Here is a 20509-nt window from a genome sequence, read left to right as displayed (position 1 = left end):
GTCTAGCGTTGTTGGACATTTGGGTTGGTTCCAAGTCTTTGCTATCGTGAATTGTGTCACAATAAACATACGTGTGCATGTGTCTTTATAGCAGCATGATTTATAATCCTTTGGCTATATACCCAGTAATGGGATGGCTGGGTCAAATGGTATTTCTAGTTCTAGATCCCTGAGGAATCGCCACACTGACTTCCACAATGGTTGAACTACTTTACAGTCCCACCAACAGTGTAAAAGTGTTCCTATTTCTCCACATCCTCTCCAGCACCTGTTGTTTCCTGCTTTTTAATGATGGCCATTCTAACTGGTGTGAGATGGTATCTCATTGTGGTTTTGATTTGCATTTCTCTGATGGCCAGTGATGATGAGCATTTTTTCATGTGTTTTTTGGCTGCAAAAATGTCTTCTTTTGAGAAGTGTCTGTTCATGTCCTTTGCCCACTTTTTGATGGGGTTGTTCATTTTTTTCTTGTAAATTTGTTTGAGTTCATTGTAGATTCTGGATATTAGCCCTTTGTCAGATGAGTAGTTTGTGAAAATTTTCTCCCATTTTGTAGGTTGCCTGTTCACTCTGATGGTAGTTTCTTTTGCTATGCAGAACTCTTTAGTTTAATTAGATCCCATTTGTCAATTTTGGTGTTTGTTGCCATTGCTTTTGGTGTTTTAGACATGAAGTCCTTGCCCATGCCTATGTCCTGAATGGTATTGCCTAGGCTTTCTTCTAGGGTTTTTATGGTTTTAGGTCTAACATGTAAGTCTTTAATCCATCTTGAATTGATTTTTGTATAAGGTGTAAGGAAGGGATCCAGTTTCAGCTTTCTACATATGGCTAGCCAGTTTTCCCAGCACCATTTATTAAATAGGGAATCCTTTCCCCATTTCTTGTTTTTGTCAGGTTTGTCAAAGATCAGATAGTTGTAGATATGTGGCATTATTTCTGAGGGCTCTGTTCTGTTCCATTGATCTATATCTCTGTTTTGGTACCAGTACCATGCTATTTTGGTTACTGTAGCCTTGTAGTATAGCTTGAAGTCAGGTAGCATGATGCCTCCGGCTTTGTTCTTTTGGCTTAGGATTGACTTGGTGATGTGGGCTCTTTTTTGGTTCCATATGAACTTTAAAGTAGTTTTTTCCAATTCTGTGAAGAAGGTCATTGGTAGCTTGATGGGGATGGCATTGAATCTATAAATTACCTTGGGCAGTATGGCCATTTTCACGATATTGATTCTTCCTACCCATGAGCATGGAATGTTCTTCCATTTGTTTGTATCCTCTTTTATTTCATTGAGCAGTGGTTTGTAGTTCTCCTTGAAGAGGTCCTTCACATCCCTTGTAAGTTGGATTCCTAGGTATTTTATTCTCTTTGAAGCAATTGTGAATGGGGGTTCACTCATGATTTGGCTGTCTGTCTGTTATTGGTGTATAAGAATGCTTGTGATTTTTGTAGATTGATATTGTATCCTGAGACTTTGCTGAATTTGCTAATCAGCTTAAGGAGATTTTGGGCTGAGATGATGGGATATTCTAGATATACAATCATGTCATCTGCAAACAGGGACAATTTGACTTCCTCTTTTCCTAATTGAATACCCTTTATTTCTTTCCCCTGCCTGATTGCCCTGGCCAGACCTTCCAACACTATGTTGAATAGGAGTGGTGAGAGAGGGCATCCCTGTGTTGTGCCAGTTTTCAAAGGGAATGCTTCCAGTTTTTGCCCATTCAGTATGATACTGGCTGTGGGTTTGTCATAGATAGCTCTTATTATTTTGAGATATGTCCCATCAATACCTAATTTATTGAGAGTTTTTAGCATGAAGGGTTGTTGAATTTTGTCAAAGGCCTTTTCTGCATCTATTGAGATAATCATGTGGTTTTTGTCATTGGTTCTGTTTATATGCCAGATTAGGTTTATTGATTTGCATATGTTGAACCAGCCTTGCATCCCAGGGATGAAGCCCACTTGATCATGGTGGATAAGCTTTTTGATGTGCTGCTGGATTCGGTTTACCAGTATTTTACTGAGGATTTTTGCATCAATGTTCATCAAGGATATTGGTCTAAAATTCTCTTGTTTCGTTGTGTCTCTGCCAGGCTTTGGTATCAGGATGATGCTGGCCTCATAAAATGAGTTACAGAGGACTCCCTCTTTTTCTATCAATTGGAATAGTTTCAGAAGGAATGGTACCAGTTCCTCCTTGTACCTCTGGTAGAATTTGGCTGTGAATCCATCTGGTCCTGGACTTTTATTGGTTGGTAAGCTATTGATTATTGCCACAATTTCAGAGCCTGTTATTGGTCTATTCAGATTTGACTTCTTCCTGGTTTAGTCTTGGGAGGATGTATGTGTCGAGGAGTTTATCCATTTCCTCTAGATTTTCTAGTTTATTTGCGTAGAGGTGTTTGTAGTATTCTCTGATGGCAGATTGTATTTGTGTGGGATCAGTGGTGTTATCCCCTTTTTCATTTTTTATTGCATCTATTTGATTCTTCTCTCTTTTCTTATTAGTCTTGCTAGCGGTCTATCGATTTTGTTGATCTTTTCAAAATACCAGCTCCTGGATTCATTAATTTTTTGAAGGGTTTTTTGTCTCTATTTCCTTCAGTTCTGCTCTGATTTTAGTTATTTCTTGCCTTCTCCTATCTTTTGAATGTGTTTGCACTCACTTTTCTAGTTCTTTTAATTGTGATGTTAGGGTGTCAATTTTGGATCTTTCCTGCTTTCTCTTGTGGGCATTTAGTGCTATAAATTTCCCTCTACACACTGCTTTGAATGTGTCCCAGAGATTCTGGTATGTTGTGTCTTTGTTCTCGTTGGTTTCAAAGAACATCTTTATTTCTGCCTTCATTTCGTTATGTACCCAGTAGTCATTCAGGAGCAGGTTGTTCAGTTTCCATGTAGTTGAGCAGTTTTGAGTGAGTTTCTTAATTCTGAGTTCTAGTTTGATTGCATTGTGGTCTGAGAGACAGTTTGTTATAATTTCTGTTCTTTTACATTTGCTGAGGAGAGCTTTACTTCCATCTATATGGACAATTTTGGAATAGGTGTGGTGTGGTGCTGAGAAGAATGTATATTCTGTTCTTTTGGGGTGGAGAGTTCTGTAGATGTCTATTAGGTCCACTTGGTGCAGAGCTGAGTTCAATTCCTGGGTATCCTTGTTAACTTTCTGTCTTGTTGATCTGTCTAATGTTGACAGTGAGGTGTTAAAGTCTCCCATTATTATTGTGTGGGAGTCTAAGTCTCTTTATAGGTCACTCAGGACTTGCTTTATGAATCTGGGTGCTCCTGTATTGGGTGCATATATATTTAGGATAGTTAGCTCTTCTTGTTGAATTGATCCCTTTCCCATTATGTAATGGCCTTCTTTGTCTCTTTTTATCTTTGTTGGTTTAAAGTCTGTTTTATCAGAGATTAGGATTGCAATCCCTGCTTTTTTTTGTTTTCCATTTGCTTGGTAGATCTTCCTGCATCCCTTTATTTTGAGCCTACGTGTGTCTCTTCATGTGAGATGGGTTTCCTGAATACAGCATACTGATGGGTCTTGACTCTTTATCCAATTTGCCAGTCTGTGTCTTTTAATTGGAGCATTTAGCCCATTTACATTTAAAGTTAATATTGTTATGTGTGAATTTGATCCTGTCATTATGTTAGCTGGTTATTTTGCTTGTTAGTTGATGCAGTTTCTTCCTAGCCTTGATGATCTTTACAATTTGGCATGTTTTTGCAGTGGCTGGTACCGGTTGTTCCTTTCCATGTTTAGTGCTTCCTTCAGGAGCTCTTTTAGGGCAGGCCTGGTGGTGACAAAATCTCTCAGCATTTGCTTGTCTGTAAAGTATTTTATTTCTCCTTCACTTCTGAAGCTTAGTTTGGCTGGATATGAAATTCTGGGTTGAAAATTCTTTTCTTTAAGAATATTGAATATTGGCCCCCACTCTCTTCTGGCTTGTAGAGTTTCTGCCAAGAGATCTGCTGTTAGTCTGATGGGCTTCCCTTTGTGGGTAACCTGACCTTTCTCTCTGGCTGCCCTTAACATTTTTTCCTTCATTTCAACTTTGGTGAATCTGACAATTATGTGTCTTGGAGTTGCTCTTCTCCAGGAGTATCTTTGTGGCATTCTCTGTATTTCCTGAATCTGAATGTTGGCCTGCCTTGCTAGATTGGGGAAGTTCTCCTGGATAATATCCTGCAGAGTGTTTTCCAGCTTGGTTCCATTTCTCCCCGTCACTTTCAGGTACACCAATCAGACATAGATTTGGTCTTTTCACATAGTCCCATATTTCTTGGAGGCTTTGTTCATTTCTTTTTATTCTTTTTTCTCTAAACTTCCCTTCTCGCTTCATTTCATTCATTTTGTCTTCCATCACTGATACCCTTTCTTCCAGTTGATCACATTGGCTCCTGAGGCTTCTGCATTCTTCACATAGTTCTCGAGACTTGGCTTTCAGCTCCATCAGCTCGTTTAAGGACTTCTCTGCATTGGTTATTCTAGTTATCCATTCGTCTATTTTTTTTCAAAGTTTCTAACTTCTTTGCCATTGGTTTGAATTTCCTCCTGTAGCTCGGAGTAGTTTGATTGTCTGAAGCCTTCTTCTCTCACCTCGTCAAAGTCATTCTCCGTCCAGCTTTGTTCCGTTGCTGGTGAGGAGCTGTGTTCCTTTGGAGGAGGAGAGGCGCTCTGCTTTTTAGAGTTTCCAGTTTTTCTGCTGTGTTTTTTCCCCATCTTTGTGGTTTTATCTACTTTTGGTCTTTGATGATTGTGACATACAGATGGGTTTTTGGTGTCGATGTCCTTTCTGTTTGTTAGTTTTCCTTCTAACAGACAGGACCCTCAGCTGCAGGTCTGTTGGAGTTTTCTAGAGGTCCACTCCAGACCCTGTTTGCCTGGTTGTCAGCAGCGGTGGCTGCAGAACAGCGGTGGCTGTAGAACAGCGGATTTTGGCGACCCACAAATGCTGCTGCCTGATCGTTCCTCTGGAAGTTTTGTCTCAGGAGAGTACCTGCCCTTGTGAGGTGTCAGTCTGCCCCTGCTGGGGGATGCCTCCCAGTTAGGCTGCTGGGGGGTCAGGGACCCACTTGAGGAGTCAGTTTGCCCGTTCTGAGATCTCCAGCTGCATGCTGGGAGAACCACTACTCTCTTCAGAGCTGTCAGACGGGGACATTTAAGTCTGCAGAGGTTACTGCTGACTTTTTGTTTGTCTGTGCCTTGGCCCCAGAGGTGGAGCCTACAGAGGCAGGTAGGCCTCCTTGAGCTGTGGTGGGCTCCACCCAGTTCGAGCTTCCTGGCTGCTTTGTTTACCTAATCAAGCCTGGGCAATGGCAGGCGCCCCTCCCCCAGCCTTGCTGCCGCCTTGCCGTTTGATCTCCGACTGCTGTGCTAGTCGTGAGACTCGGTGGGTGTAGGACCCTCTGAGCCAGGTGCGGTATATAATCTTCTGGTGTGCCATTTTTTAAGCCCGTTGGAAAAGCGCAGTATTAGGGTGGGAGTGACCCGATTTTCCAGGTGCTGTCTGTCACCCCATTCTTTGACTAGGAAAGGGAACTCCCTGACTGGTTGTGCTTCCTGAGTGAGGCAATGCCTCACCCTGCTTCAGCTCGCGCACAGTGCGCTGCGCCCATTGTCCTGCACCCACTGTCTGGCACCCCTAGTGAGATGAACCCGGTACCTCAGATGGAAATGCAGAAATCACCCGTCTTCTGCATCGCTCACGTTGGGAGCTGTAGATGGGAGCTGTTCCTATTCGGCCATCTTGGCTCCAGCCCCAAAGTAATACTTTTGATTAAGTTCAATTTATCTATTTTTTTCTTTTGTCTCTTGTGCATTTAGTATCATATCTAAGTAGTCATATACTCTCTGAGGTCATTAAGTTTTGTTCCCATGTTTTTCTGTAAGAATTTTAGCTCAAACTTGTAAATCTATTTGTTGGCTGGGCGTGGTGGCTCACACCTGTAATCCCAGCACTTTGGGAGGCCAAGGCGACCCAATCACGAGGTCAGGAGTTCAAGACCAGCCTGACCAACGTGGTGAAACCTCGTCTCTACTAAAAATACAAATATTAGCCGGGCATGGTGGCGCACGCCTGTAATCCCAGCTACTCAGGAGGCTAAAGTAGGAGAATCACTTGGATCCGGGAGGAGGTTGCAGTGAGCCATGATCATGCCACTGCACTCCAGCCTGGGTGACAGAGCGAGACTCCGTCTCAAAAAAAAAAAAAAAACTATTTGTTATTTTTTGTAAATGGCATGATTTAGAGGTTGAAATGTATTCTTTTTCATAGAGATGTCAAGTTATCACAGAATATTGTCACATATATAAAAAACCAATTGAACGTGAATATAAGGATTTCTAGACTAAAAATTCTATTTTGCATATCTGTATTTATCCTATGTCAATACTACAATGTATTAATTACTGTAGCTTTTTTTTTCTTTTTTTTTTTTTGAGACAAGGTACTTCACCATGTTGGCCAGACTGGTCTGGAGCTGCTGACCTCAAGTGATCCACCCGCCTCAGCCTCCCAAAGTGCTGGGATTACAGGTGTGAGCCACTGTGCCAGGCCTGTAATTACTGCAGGTTTATGGTACTTTTTGAATTTGGGAAATATGAGCCTTCTAAATTTTTTCTTTTTAAAGAACATTTTTGCCTAATGTGAGATGCTTGCAAATACATGTGAAATTTAACATTAGCTTGCTAATTTCTGCAAAAAAAAAAAAAAAAAAAAAAGACAGCTGGAATTTTGAAAAGAATTGTGTTGAATTTGTAAATCCATTTAGGGAATATTGCCATTTTAACAATATTAAATCCTGTGATCCAGAAGATTGTATGTCTTTACACTTATTTATGTCTTCTTTAATGCCTTTTAATAATGTTTATAGTATTCAATGTACAAGTCTTGCAATTATTTTAAATATTTATTTCTGAATATTTTATCCTTATTTTATGCTATGGAAATGAAATAGAATTCTTAGTTTTATTTCTGGATTATTCATTGCTAGTGTATATAAATGCATTTATTTTCTGCATTTTGATCCTGTATTCTGCAAATTTGCTGAACTCATTTATTAGTTCTGGTAGTTTTTTGGTGGATTCTTTGGGATACAAGATCATGTTACCTGTGAATGGAGGTCATTTTTCATCTTTCTTTCTAATCTAGATTCATTTTATTAACTTATTTTCTTACCTGCTTGTCCTAGCTAGAACCTCTAGTACAATATTAAATAGCAATGGCAAAAGGGGTATCTTGTCTTGCTCCTGATCTAAGGGGAAATCATTTAGTCTCTTATCAAGTTTGATGTTAGTTCTAAGTTTTTCATTGACTGCCTTTATAAACTTGATGGAGTTCCCTTCTATTCCTAGTTTGTTGCATGTTTCTATTATGGAAGTGTATTTTGTCAACTACTATTTCTGTGTCTATTAAAATGATAATATGGTTTTGTCCTTTATTAAGATTGTGCATTACATTGACATATGGATGTTAAACTTGAAATCATACTTGTACATAGTATATAATCTTTTCTACATTTTGCTGGTTTCAGTTTGATAGTATTTTGTTGAGGATTTTTGCATATATATTCATAAGGGACATAGGAATGCAGATTTTTAAAAAATGTTTTTGATTTTGGCATCAGAATAAAATTGGTGCCACAGAATGAATTGAGAAGTACACTCTTCTTTTAAATTTTTTTGTAAATGCTTGTGAAAGACTGGCAGTAATTCTTCTTTAAACAGTTGGTAGAATTTACCACCAAAGCCATTTTTTCCTGGGATTTTCTTTGTCAGAAATTTTTTGGCTATTAATTCAATCCCTTTATTTGTTGTGGGGCTATTCATATTATCCATTTTTTCTTGGGTCAGTTTCAGTAGTTTATGTCTTTCTCTTCATAAGAATTTGCCCAGGTCATTTAGGTTATCTGATGTGTTGGTATTCAGTTGTTGATCACTTAATCTTATACCCCTTTTTACTGGTGTAAAGTTGGTAGTGATGTCCTCTCTTCTATTCCTGATTTTAGCAAAGTTAGTCATCTCTTTTTTTGCTTATTAAGTCTAGTTAAATTTTTTTCAGTGTTGTTAATCATGTCAAAGATATAGTTTCAGGACTGTTGATTTTTTTCCTAACGTTTTCTATTATCTTTATTATTTATTACTGCTTTTGTGTTTATTATGCCTTTTCTTCTACTTACTTTGAACTTACTTTGTTCTTTTTTAAAATTTCCTAAGGTGGATGGTTAGAATATTGATTAAAATCCTTTTTAAAAAATACATTTGTTTATAACCATAAATTTCTGTCTTGTCACTGCTTTTTCTGCATTTCATATGTTTTGGTATGTTGTGTTTTAGTTTTTCTTTGTCTCAAAATAATGTTGAATTCCCCTTGTGGTTTTGTTCTTTGATCTATTGGTTATTTAGACATGTATTGCTTAATTTCCAAAATGTGTGAATTTTTCACATTTTCTTCTCTTATTGATTTTAATTTCATTGCATTTTGGTTGGAAAACATACTGCACAGATTTCAGTCCTTTTAAATTATTGAGGCTTATTTCATAGACTAACATAGTCTATATTTAAAATGTTTCATTCAAAGTGCGAAAGTGTACTTTGGAAAAATGTGCATTCTACTGTAGTTGGGTAAAATGTTCTACAGGTATATTTTGGGTCTAATTGGTTTATGATGTTTTTCAGTTCTCTGTTCTTTGTTGATCATATGCTTAGTTTTTCTAATCATTATTGGAAGTGGAATATCAAAGTCTCCCACTATTATAGTTGAATTGCCTATTTCTTCACTTTTGTCAGTTTTTTGACGTTATTAGGTGTATATATGGTTATAATATACATTCCTGATGTCTTGACCCTTTTATCATTATAAAATGCTCTTTTTTCAATGTAGAACTTTTTCTATCAATATCTATTTTGTCTTATATTAGTATAGGCACCCTGTTCTCTTTTGGATATTGTTTGCATATGACATATCATTTTGCAATCCTTTCACTGTCAACCTATTTGTATTTTTGTATACAATGTGTACCTCTGGTGGGAAATATGTAGATTATGTGTTTTTGCCTACTCCACCAATCTCTGCTTTTTGACTGCACAATTTAATCCATTTATGTGTATCCATTTATCTATTGATGAACACTTAGGTTGATTGCATATTTTGGCTATAGAATGATGCTGCAGTTAACATGAGAGTGAAGATATCTCTTCAACATGCTGATTTCATTCGCCTTGGATAAATAAAATGTGGTGTGTGTGTGTATGTGTATGAATACTATACAGCCTTAAAAAAATAGGGAAATCTTGTCATTTGCGAAACATGGATGAACTTGGAGGATGTTATGCTAAGTGAAATAAGACATACTCAGAAAGACAAATACTGCATGGCTACACTTATATGTGGAATTAAAGTTGAACTCATAGAAGCAGATAGTAGAATTGTTGTTGCCAGGGGCAGTGGATGGCGAATAAGGGGATGTCAATCACAGAATACAAAATTTCAGTTAGACAGAATGAATAAGTTCTGGGAGTCTATTGTACAGAATGGCGACTATGGTTAATAAGAGGGTATAAATATTTTCAGCACAAAACAGTAAGGATATATTATTTAGCTTTATTGTTTCAAAATTACATATTAAATACTATATATTTACTATATATTTGTATACAAACAATTTTTAATTATTAGTTATACCTTAATAGAGCTGGGGGAAAGAAATGTAAAGAAAATCCATTTACTTTTTTCAAAAATTTTAATTTTTATTTCAAATTCTGGGGTATGTGTGCAGGATGTGCAGGTTTATTACATAGGTAAATGTGTGCCAATCCATTTATATGTAATGTAACTACTAGTAACATAGGATTTGCATTTGCTATTTTTCTATTTGTTTTCTATAATTACATATCCTCCTAGTTTTCTATTATTTCATTACTGCTTTATTTTGTACTAAACAGATATTTTGTAATATACCATTTTAATTTCATCATTATTTATTTTACGAAACTTTAAAAACATTTAATTTTCTTAGTGGCTGCCCTTTGGGTTACATTTAACATCTTTAACTTAAAACAGTCTCATTCACATTAATGTCAACTTAATTTGTATAGTATACAAAAACTTTGCTCCAATAGAATTATGGTTCTTGTCTCCTCTTTGTGCTATTCTTGTCATACAAATAATATGTGCTTATTCTTTAAAAGCTCATCCATACTCTAATACTTATTTCTGTATGCATTGCTTTTTAAATCGGATAGGAGCAGGAAAGCATTGCAAACAAAAGTACTTTTATATTTATCTATGTAGGTAGTTACATTTGCCTGTGCTCTTAACTTCCTTGTCTGAATTTGAGTGACTATCAGGTGTCCTTTTACTTCGTTGTGAAGAATTCCCTTTATATTTTTGTGATGCAAATCTACTAATGATACATTCTCTTCATTTATATTTATCTGGAAATGTCTTAATTTATACTTCAGTTTTGAATGATAGTTTTGCTAGTTATAGAATTTTGCATGTAGTCTTTTTCCTTCAATATTGGAACACACCTCTCCACTGCCTTTTTGCCTTCAGTGTTTCCAGTGAGAAGTTAGCTGTTCATTTCTAAAGAATCCTTCTCATGTGATAATTACCTTTCTTCTTGCAGTTTTTCAAGATTCTCTGTCATTGGTTTTGATAGTTTGACTTTGTTGTGTTTAGGTGTGGATCTATTTGATTTACCCTGCTTGGGTTTTGTTGAGTTTCTTTGATATGTAGATTGTCTTTAATCAAGTTTTTGAACTTTTCATCTATTATTTCTTCAAATATTTTTTCTGACCTTTTCTTTCTCTCTTCTCCTTTTTAGACTCCCATCATACATATGTGACTATGCTTGATGGTGTCCCCAAAGTCTCTGAGACTCTGTTCTTTATTCTTCATCCTTATGTATCTCTCTTCAATGTGAATAGTTTCAAATGTCTTGTCTTCAATTTCATTGGTTAGTTTTTCTGCCAGTTCAAATCTGCCATTGAGTCCCTTACATAAATTTAAAATTTTAGTTACATTACTCTTCAATTCCTGAATATTTATTTGTTCTTTTTTATAATTTCCACACTTTATTGAAATTGTGTATTTTGTGAGACATTGTTCACATACTTCCTTTAATTCTTTTGACCTGTTTCCCTTCAGTTCTTTGAAAATATTTACAATAGTTAACTTATCATGTTTGTCTAATAAGTTCACCATTTGGATTTCCATAGGGACATTATCTATGAACTACAGCTTTCCTAGGTATTGGCCATACTTTCCTGATTATTTGGGTGTCTCATATTTTTTTCATGTTGAAAACTGGGCATTTTACATAATATAATTTGGCAACTATGGAAATAAGCATCGCAGTATTTATTGTTGCTTTTTTGTTGTTGTTGTTTTGTTTATTTAGTGATTCTCTAGACTAATTCCGTGAAAGCTTTTTCTTTATTGTGTGTAGCCAATAAAGTCTCTACTCAGTTAATTTAGTGTTCAGCTAATGATTGGATAGAGGTTCCCTTAAATTCCTTGAATCAATAAGTCTCACAGCCTATATCAAGAGCCTCTGTATAAGTAAGTATGCTGGGGCGTGTCTTTGATATTCTGTCAAGTAGTTTACAACTCTTTCTAGTCTTTAATTCTTCCTTGTAAAGAGCCGTAAATTCAGCCATAGATGAGACATGAGAACTTTCTTAAATCTTTTCTGGGAATATACACAGTCCTGCAGATGTGTGTCACAATCTAGGTTTCCAGGAATATTTCAGAGCTTTTCAAATACCATCTGAATATCTTGTTCCCAAGTGATTTTTAGATTTTTCTATTTGTGCATTTATTTATGAATAGCTTTCTTTTAGCCTTAAATGGTAATGCCACCTCAAGTTACTGAGTTTTAACTTCTCAGTTAAAAAATTGCTGCATATATGCATACACAGAGTAATATATACCTATATATTTGACAGAACCCTGGAGAGAGAATTGTGCACACAGAGTGAACTCTGAATCATGTGAGACAAAACAAATATGTACATCTCTCTGCTAGTGAGGCGTTTGGAGTGGTCCAAACTCATTCTTTTCCCTCTTTTGGCTACTAGGCTAATGGTTTTCACACACAGTTGCAAGGCTGTTGTTTTTCAAGGAGACCACAAAGCTGAATTTTAAAGAATGGGATTACATCAAGTAAAAATGGCACAGTCTTCTATTCCTTCAGAGATTCAATCTTTTTTCTTTAAGTAAATACTCCTTGGATTTTTGTGAGCCTTTAGGTAATCTTCAAATATCTGAAAGGACTACATTTTGACAATTTTTATTGCCAGTGTTCTCTTTCCTCTTCTGGAGAAGTAGGTTTTTGGAAGTCCTTAATCCACTATTCTGAATTTGCTTTGGTACTATGTTTAATTTTTCTTAAATAATTTGCCAGTAATGAATATTTTAAAAGTTTGTCAATGCTGTATATTTCTGAAGTACTTTCATACTACCATTATGAACTAGCTTTCCTTGAAATTTTATTAACTGGTGTTTTTTTTAGATTTGCTTTTAACTTTTTTTCTACCAATTTATTATTGGTTACTTTTCATCTTTTTTTTTTTTTTTAGGATGTGATGTGTTCATTTTTTCCACATCAACTTGGAGTCTTCAAAGTGAAGCAGATGATGGAGATTATTGGTTTAGTGGCAGAAGAAGATTTGCAATCTTTATCAGTAAAATCTTTCCATCACGTATATTTAGCTTTCAACAGCATCTGCAAAGCTTCCACCAAGAAAGTTGTGATGAAATTTGATCCTGGTATGCTATTGTGTAATGCTGACCTGGCTTTGTTGTTATTGTTGTTAATTTAAGATTATTTTAATATACTAATTGCTTAATTACACATGCACATATATGTGAAAGAAGTGCTGTTAGCATTTCCCAACGACCGAGCTGCAACTATCAGGTCTAAAGACATATATATATGTATGTGTGTATATATAAAATAATGTGGTCTGACCCAGGAGTTCTCATCTTTTAACATGCATCAAAATCACCTAAAAGGCCTGTTAAAACACATATCATTGGCTTACATCCCAGCAATGATTATTAAGCTTGTCCGTGTTACAGCCCAAAGACTCACATTTTTACAATGTTCCCAGTAGATGCTGACACTGCCGTTACTGCCATTCTGAGGATTGCGCTTTGAGTAGCACTGGTTTATTGATGTATACAGTTTATTTAATATTTTCATGGTTTTTATATTTTATTCTTCTTAGTTTTGTTGTTGAGGGAGTTTATAATATAAACTGTTTTTGACTATTCCATGGATTTACTTGTTGCTACTGTTTTATCTAATTCCTCATTATCTTTTATATGTTGAACCATATGAAGTTGCTGATAGTCAACTGTTTTGGACCAACAAAAAATTTAGTTTCATATGGGTCAACCTAAATCCTTCAAGTTATCATATTTTATATTTTTATATATGCATTTATATTATTCATATTTTATTATTTTGCTAAATTGTGTTGTGTAGGTCTTTTTATTAATGATTTGTATTTTCCAAATGTGTTTAGGAGTTCAGCATTTAAGTTAGAATCAATTATCTAGTGTATTAATTAATTCATGGTTATTGTTTTTAAAGTTGAAATTAAAAATACCATCTATAAACTTATATTCAATTCTATAAAAGGTATATTGCCTTCGATCCATAATCCCACGGGAAAGTTTGTGGTCAAAGACTTGGCAAAATGCAAGAATTATGCACCTGTAGCAATGCTTCAATCAGCCATGACACGCACTCACAATCATCGCTCATGTGAAGAGCCAGTGAAGGATATGCTATTAGCCTTTCCCAATGACCGAGCTGCGACTATCAGGTCTAAAGACCATCATAAACATTTCAGGTAACATGAAATATTAAAACCCTGAAATTTGGAAAAGCATAATGGACAACATGTCATGCAGAAGTTTCATCAGATCCTGCTGTATAACACTAATGATTGTGATAATAATAATAATAATAAAACTGCAATTATCTTTTCATTTTTTTTTTTACATGGAGTGAGATGGTTGTTGAATGCCACTGTGTTTGTTTTAGGTTTTCACCTCAATATGTACTTACCTGGAAGTGAATGGTATATAAAATGTTCTTAAAATATGCTATTGACAAGTATAGAAGAATAATACAAATAATCATCTTTGGAAATGTAACAGGTCCTCAGAGTAGTAATGTTTATTAAGTATGGTTGAAAGCTTGAGTTTATTTAAGCTAAAAAAAAAATAAAATTGTGTAAAAAAATCACAGTTATCATCATCATCATCATCCTCATCATCGTCATCTTTGTTTGACCCCCTTCAAAGGCACATTTTTAATAATCTTCCACAAAGTGAACTTAAACCTCCCCAATTAGGATGATAAAAAGTGTTCAACCTCAGTTTATATTTATCCAAATCTCAAATAAATTACTAACTTTCCAATGGTTAGTGAGAAGTGAACTAGGCATCCCGACATGCTTATCTGGGCCCTGTGCCCAGGAATAGTTTTTACACATTGGAGACAGAAATAAGTTGTTTTTTTTTTTTTTTCTGCCTGCTTTTATGCTACTAGTAAAGTATCTAAACTTTATAATGGCTCTGGGCTTTCTGCACTTGTCCTTTTAGCTTTGATTAGTCATTAAGCTCACTTAATTCTGCAGACATTTTCTTGCAATACCATTTGATTTTTAGGACATAATTGTTTTATTGTCTACGATAGGAAAAGTCCAGGTTTTTCTATAGTCTATCTTATTATTTACAAATTCCATCCAAATTAGCCTTTTTAAAAATTATTACTTGACAAGTACCATAAAACACAGAAACATAAAAACCACTCAGACTCCATTTTAAATAATTGCCATATTATAGAAAAGAAAATTCTGTTTTTTCCTCTGACTCATTCTGTTCACTCCCACTCTGCAGAGGCAGCTTCTAGCAATAATTTTTTGTGTACTTTTTTCAACTCTTCCTTAAGGTTATACACATCTATATAGAGATATCTATGTATCTATATATGTATATATCTATATATGTATCTATATAGAAATATAATGTGTTAATATTAACATTTGTTTCTGTCTCTGTATTAATCGAATGATCTAAAAATAGCAGAATTTTAAAAATAAGGCTATTTACTATTTATCCCCTGACCATAATTATTTTTCTCAATGAACACTTTTTCATATTAATAGTTAAGGCAGTATTTAGTCCTTATGTTTTCTGGCTAGCAATTAGTAACTTTAAGTAAGGAAATAAGTTTCATAGTGTATTTACTTGTTGATAATTGTAATTTCTATTTCATTTTAATGCATTTTACCTTTTCAATTTTTGAGAATAAAATAAGGTAGGGATTTTTGTCTAGTTTTTATTTACTGCAGTATGCCTTGTGCTTAGAACAGTGTCAGGCATAGAGTAGGCACTTGGTAAATATTTTTTGAATAAATAAATAAGGAAAAATATTTTATTTCCATAGTAATTTTTGTCTCCTTTTCTTTGCATATTTTAAAAAACTTATCCTCCTTAAGCTGCAGAGGTATTTCTAGATGTTTTTCTAAGGAGCTGATAACGATTTAGATATGTTAATAGTCAGCTCTTTCTCATTTAAGGCATTTACACCACTACTTCTTTCCTTATCCCTCTCTCCTTGTTAGAGGTATCAGGACTTCAAATATATGTAGGAATTATTTCTAGGTTCTAAAGGTGGTTAAGTGTCTCAGAGCTTGAAGGAAAATTTAAATATCAAAAATTGTCTTTGAACAACAAAGCATTTGTTTCCTGTCTTGTTTTTTCACTCTCTTAAAGAATTTAACACAGTTGAAGCTGTATTACTGTAAACATTGAGGAGTTGTTGAAGACAAGAAGAAAAATTAATTTTCATTTGACTTTGTGACTAATATCTTCATACTTATGTTTTTTTTCTTTTTTTTCATTATACTTTAAGTTTTAGGGTACATGTGCACAACGTGCAGGTTTGTTACATATGTATACATGCGCCATGTTGGTGTGCTGCACCCATTAACTCATCATTTATATTAGGTATATCTCCTAATGCTATCCCTCCCCCCTCCCCCCATACTTATGTTTTAATTATTGAGGGTGAATATCCTAATGATTAAGAACATTTGCTGAAGATTGAGGTAGACCAAAGCCAGAAGGTGTGAATACTCGCACATTTTTTTTTTTTACTGAAAATATATGGTGGGTAAAAAGGAAGAGCATAAACCCAGTTGAGTGGATATTAGATATAAAGTAATTCACAGTTCTTTTATGAATTGTTTCCTCTATATAGGTTTATTGTTGATGGTTATTTCATAAGTTGTGAAGTTTAAAGGAGGTAGCATGTTTAGCAAAAAGATTCATTATTCTACTTTTTTTTCTAATTTTGATCATAATGATCTAAAACCAGTTAACTTTTAGGAAACACTAGTCAGATTCAGATCTAGTTTCTTGGAGTCTTATCTGTAATCTAGCACTGTCCAAATTGCCTATCTGACTAATTCTTCAAAGATGGGTTTAGAATAGGCACCATTACATCCCAGTGACCTTACAATGGATTTTTTTTTATTAGATTAAGAAAAAATAGGCTTTGCTCTAGTTCTACATGCAATCATGTCTTGATATAGAATAGCATATGAGGGGAAGGACTAGAATCTGTCCTATTTGCCATTCCACACCCAACACCTGATATAGAAATTGGCTAGGAGGATCTCAATAAATACTGATTGAACAAATGCATATATAAAAATATTAACAATATATTGCAGGCCAATTTTCACAAAAGTTCCAAGATTTAACTATGTGAATCATGATTTTGCATATACTACATTTAAAAAGCAGCAAAAGAAATTACATGAAAACTATTATGCAATGTATCTTAAATATTTAAGAAGTGTGCGCTTGCAGAAGAAACAAGCAGAGAGGTAATGTTCAGTTCCTCAAAAAATATGCAACAGATCATGGTGTCCACAGAGTCAGAATTTTTTTTTTACTCCTTGGTTTCTTTTTTATTTTAGATGTTGTAAACTACATTTCAATACATGATAAAAGCAAAACACTGAGCTGCTTTAACTACAATTATTTCTTTTGTTACCTTTTGACTTGGAATTGTCTTAGATGGGTTTCCCCAGAAGCAGAACTTGAAACAGGGATTCCAGTGCCTGTGATTTATGGAGTATGTGCTCTCAGGAGAAACCTGTACAGAACGAGGGAAGCAGAATAAGGAAGGAGTGAGAGCTGAGGAAAAATGTGTTTCAAATAATGTTGACACTCAGGGTCTCTTGAGGCTAAATTTTACCACATAGTTGCTGCTGGCTTGAGCCAAAGGGGCTTGTGTTTTGTGTTCCATATTGCTGTCCTTGGGTGTGGCAGGCATGAGCATAATTTCCTCGATAAGGTGTTTGAGAAGGGGATCTCCTCAGCAGAGGACAATTTTATGTGGATTAGTGCACCAGTCTGGTTAAGTGGATATGAGTGAGGCAGCAGCAATATGCACTATGGGAAATGCTTGAATTTACAGATGCATTTTTTGAATGACTTCACCTCAATTACTGATTATTATTATTAATTTTATAGGGAGTGCATGTATTCATATGATGATACAGACATAGGCTTAGAGCCAGGATCAGGTCTAAAGTCACCCTCACTCTCCGAAGCGGAAATAGAAGAGGAGCTGTCTTCAGCAGCGAATTCAATCAGAGCGAATCGATTGTTAACCACCAGGAGTATAGCATCTCAGGAGGAAGAGTCCGTGAGAAGAAAGGCATGTGCAGTGTTTTACATTTGGTTATTCCACCAGAATTCTTAAAATAGCTTTTGCTAATAATGAATAATTCTGGAAAAATATGATTTTTTACAGGTTCTCAAAGGACTTAAATCAGAACCATCCACACTGCAGGAAAAACATGATTGTAGCTTAATTTTGACACCAAAGCAAATTCATCAAGTAATCGTTGGTGAGAATACACAAAAACCTACTACAGCCTTTTTTTTTATAAAAAAAGATTTCTTAAAGTATAATTTATATTTCGTAAAATTTAAAGTATGCAAGTATCAACTTTGGAAATATAAGAAGTCCTCAGAGTAGTCATAGTTATTAAGTATGATTGACAGAATGAACTTTAGTAAATTTAAAGTTATATAACCACCTTCGCAATTTAATTTTAGAATGCTGCCATCACTCTCATGCCCATATGCAGTTACTCCCTTTCTTTCTTTCTTTCTTTCTTTCTTTCTTTCTTTCTTTCTTTCTTTCTTTCTTTCTTTTTTCTTTTTTGAGACAGAGTCTCACTCTGTTGCTCAGACTGGAGTGCAGTGGCGTGATCTCGGTTCACTACAACCTCCACCTCCCAGGTTCAAGCAATTCTCCTGACAGTCTCTCAAGTAGCTGGGATTACAGGTGCAGCACCACCACATCCAGCTAGGTTTTTGTATTTTTAGTTGAGATGGGGTTTCACCGTGTTGGCCAGGCTGGTCTTGAACTCCTGATCTCAAGTGACCCACCAGCCTTGGCCTCCCAAAATGCTGGGATTACAGGTGTGAGCCACCGTGCCCTGCCCAGTTACTATTTCTACCCCTTGCCTCAGACAACCATTAATCAACTTTCTATCTCTACACAGTTGCCTATTCTGAAAATAAATGGAATCATACAATATCTAGTCTTTCATATATTGCTTCTCACACTTAGCATAATGTTTTTGAGGTTCACCCACATGGTAGTATCAATATTTTGGTCCTTTTTCTATTGAAACAGCACCCTATTTTATGAGTATACCACACTTTGTTTAGCAATTCCCCAGTTGATGGACATTGAGTTGTTTTCAGTTTGAGGCTATGATCAATAATGCTGCTATGAACATTCACATAAAATTCTCTGATTTCTAGGAGTGGAATTGCTGTACAATAAATTTATATCTAACTTAAAAAAAACCCTCTAAAATGTTTTCCAAAGTGATTGCACAAAGTTGTAATCCTGTCAGCAATGTATAAGGGTTACAAGTTCTTCAACATTCTCACCAGCACTGTTATTTTCTGTCTTTTTGATTATAGACCTACTAGTGAGTATGAAGTGTTATCTCATTGTGGATTTGATATTCATTTCCCTAAATGAATAAGATGTTGAATATATTTTCATGTACTTACTTAGAGAAATGTCTATGTATGTCATATATAGTCTTTGGAGAAATGCCTTTTAAATTCTTTGCCATTTATTTATTTATTTATTTATTGAGACGGAGTCTCGCTCTGTCACCCAGGCTGGAGTGCAGTGGTGTGATCTCGGCTCACTTCAAGCTCTGCCTCCTGTGTGAGGTAAAGACATGAGGCATCTGGGCTGACTGTGAGTTAGGAGAACAAGTGAAAACTCCTTTCTAACCTTGCAGAAGTGCTATACAATATACCCTTCTAGGTCCGTTTTCACCAAGTGATTGAGGGACAATTATGATTAAAGAAGTAGTGGCTATAATGATCTGAAGTGGGAGTTCTCATTTCATTCTAACCACAGTTAAGGTGGCCATGAGGGAGATGTGGACAAAGGATGATTGATTGATGTGGATGGGCTGATTCTCTCTCTAGGGGGGGAAATTCAGCATATAAAACATGGAGAATGGTAGTAGAGAAGGAATGTAAAGGGGCACAAAGTTTTTGGAGTGATGAATGTTCACTCTTTATTGTGGTGATTGTTTCACAGGTGTATACATATATGAACACTAATGAAATTCTATACTTTAAATATGTTCAGTTTACTATATGCCAGTTTTAACTAAATTAAGCTGTTAAAGGCAGGGCAAAACTTAAATTATTAAAATTGCTTTGATATAAAATCCTGGGCATTTTAAGGGGAAAACTTAAGCAATGGGTCATGGGAAATTTACCAGTTTCCGTAAATTATAGATAAGTGAACAAAATACTTGCACTACTGGGAATAGAGGAGATGTTGAAGTGTTGCAAATTAAGGTGCTAAGTTGTAGTGAATGGTTCTTATTTAGTCATATAATTTTCCATATAATTAGAATATATTTATATTGAATTGTAGCCAATAATGTCCAAACGTTTAATCATGGTCATCTAGAAAAAAATGCTTACTTAATAATTTCTGATATTATTGTATTTTTTAAAATTTCATTTTTATACAAATTGGTTAATCAAAATATATTTTGAAAAAAAGTAAATGAACTCATTTGCCATCTTTAAACTTAACAAAATACTTTTCATTTTTTTTCAGGGCCTTCTGTCCTTAACTTTGGTTGTATTTGTGTGAACTCTCCAAATACTCATCTACTTCATGTTATTAATATGCTACCTATGCATGTTTTGCTCCAGTTAGATACTGATTTAGAAGAACTTTGGAAGACCAACCAATTTTCATGTGATTCCACCTACATCCAGTACTTATATTTCAATGGTATTTGAATCTCCCACCGCTGGAAAATTTTGGAAGTAGGAATTATTTTTGAATTTCTGTTTGTTAGAATCAAAGTATACTTTTGTAGAATATGTATTTATTTGCTTGAATAATTGTA

General features: G+C 35.2%; 1 protein-coding gene across 1 annotated transcript in view; it reads left to right on the top strand.

The window, feature by feature from the left end:
- The window catches only part of LOC100581179 (cilia- and flagella-associated protein 47), a 72522-nt gene that overhangs the window by 39000 nt on the left and 13013 nt on the right, over nucleotides 1–20509 (top strand). The window contains 7 exon segments of the mRNA XM_030806835.1: nucleotides 12581–12770; nucleotides 13648–13861; nucleotides 16757–16912; nucleotides 17565–17751; nucleotides 17848–17944; nucleotides 20212–20353; nucleotides 20355–20426. Coding sequence (XP_030662695.1) covers nucleotides 12581–12770; nucleotides 13648–13861; nucleotides 16757–16912; nucleotides 17565–17751; nucleotides 17848–17944; nucleotides 20212–20353; nucleotides 20355–20426 — 1058 coding nt within the window.

The sequence above is a fragment of the Nomascus leucogenys genome, chromosome X (assembly GCF_006542625.1).
Source record: "Nomascus leucogenys isolate Asia chromosome X, Asia_NLE_v1, whole genome shotgun sequence".
Taxonomy (NCBI): domain Eukaryota; kingdom Metazoa; phylum Chordata; class Mammalia; order Primates; family Hylobatidae; genus Nomascus; species Nomascus leucogenys.
Note: the sequence above shows the minus strand (reverse complement) of the source record. Positions and strands in the feature narration are given on the sequence as shown.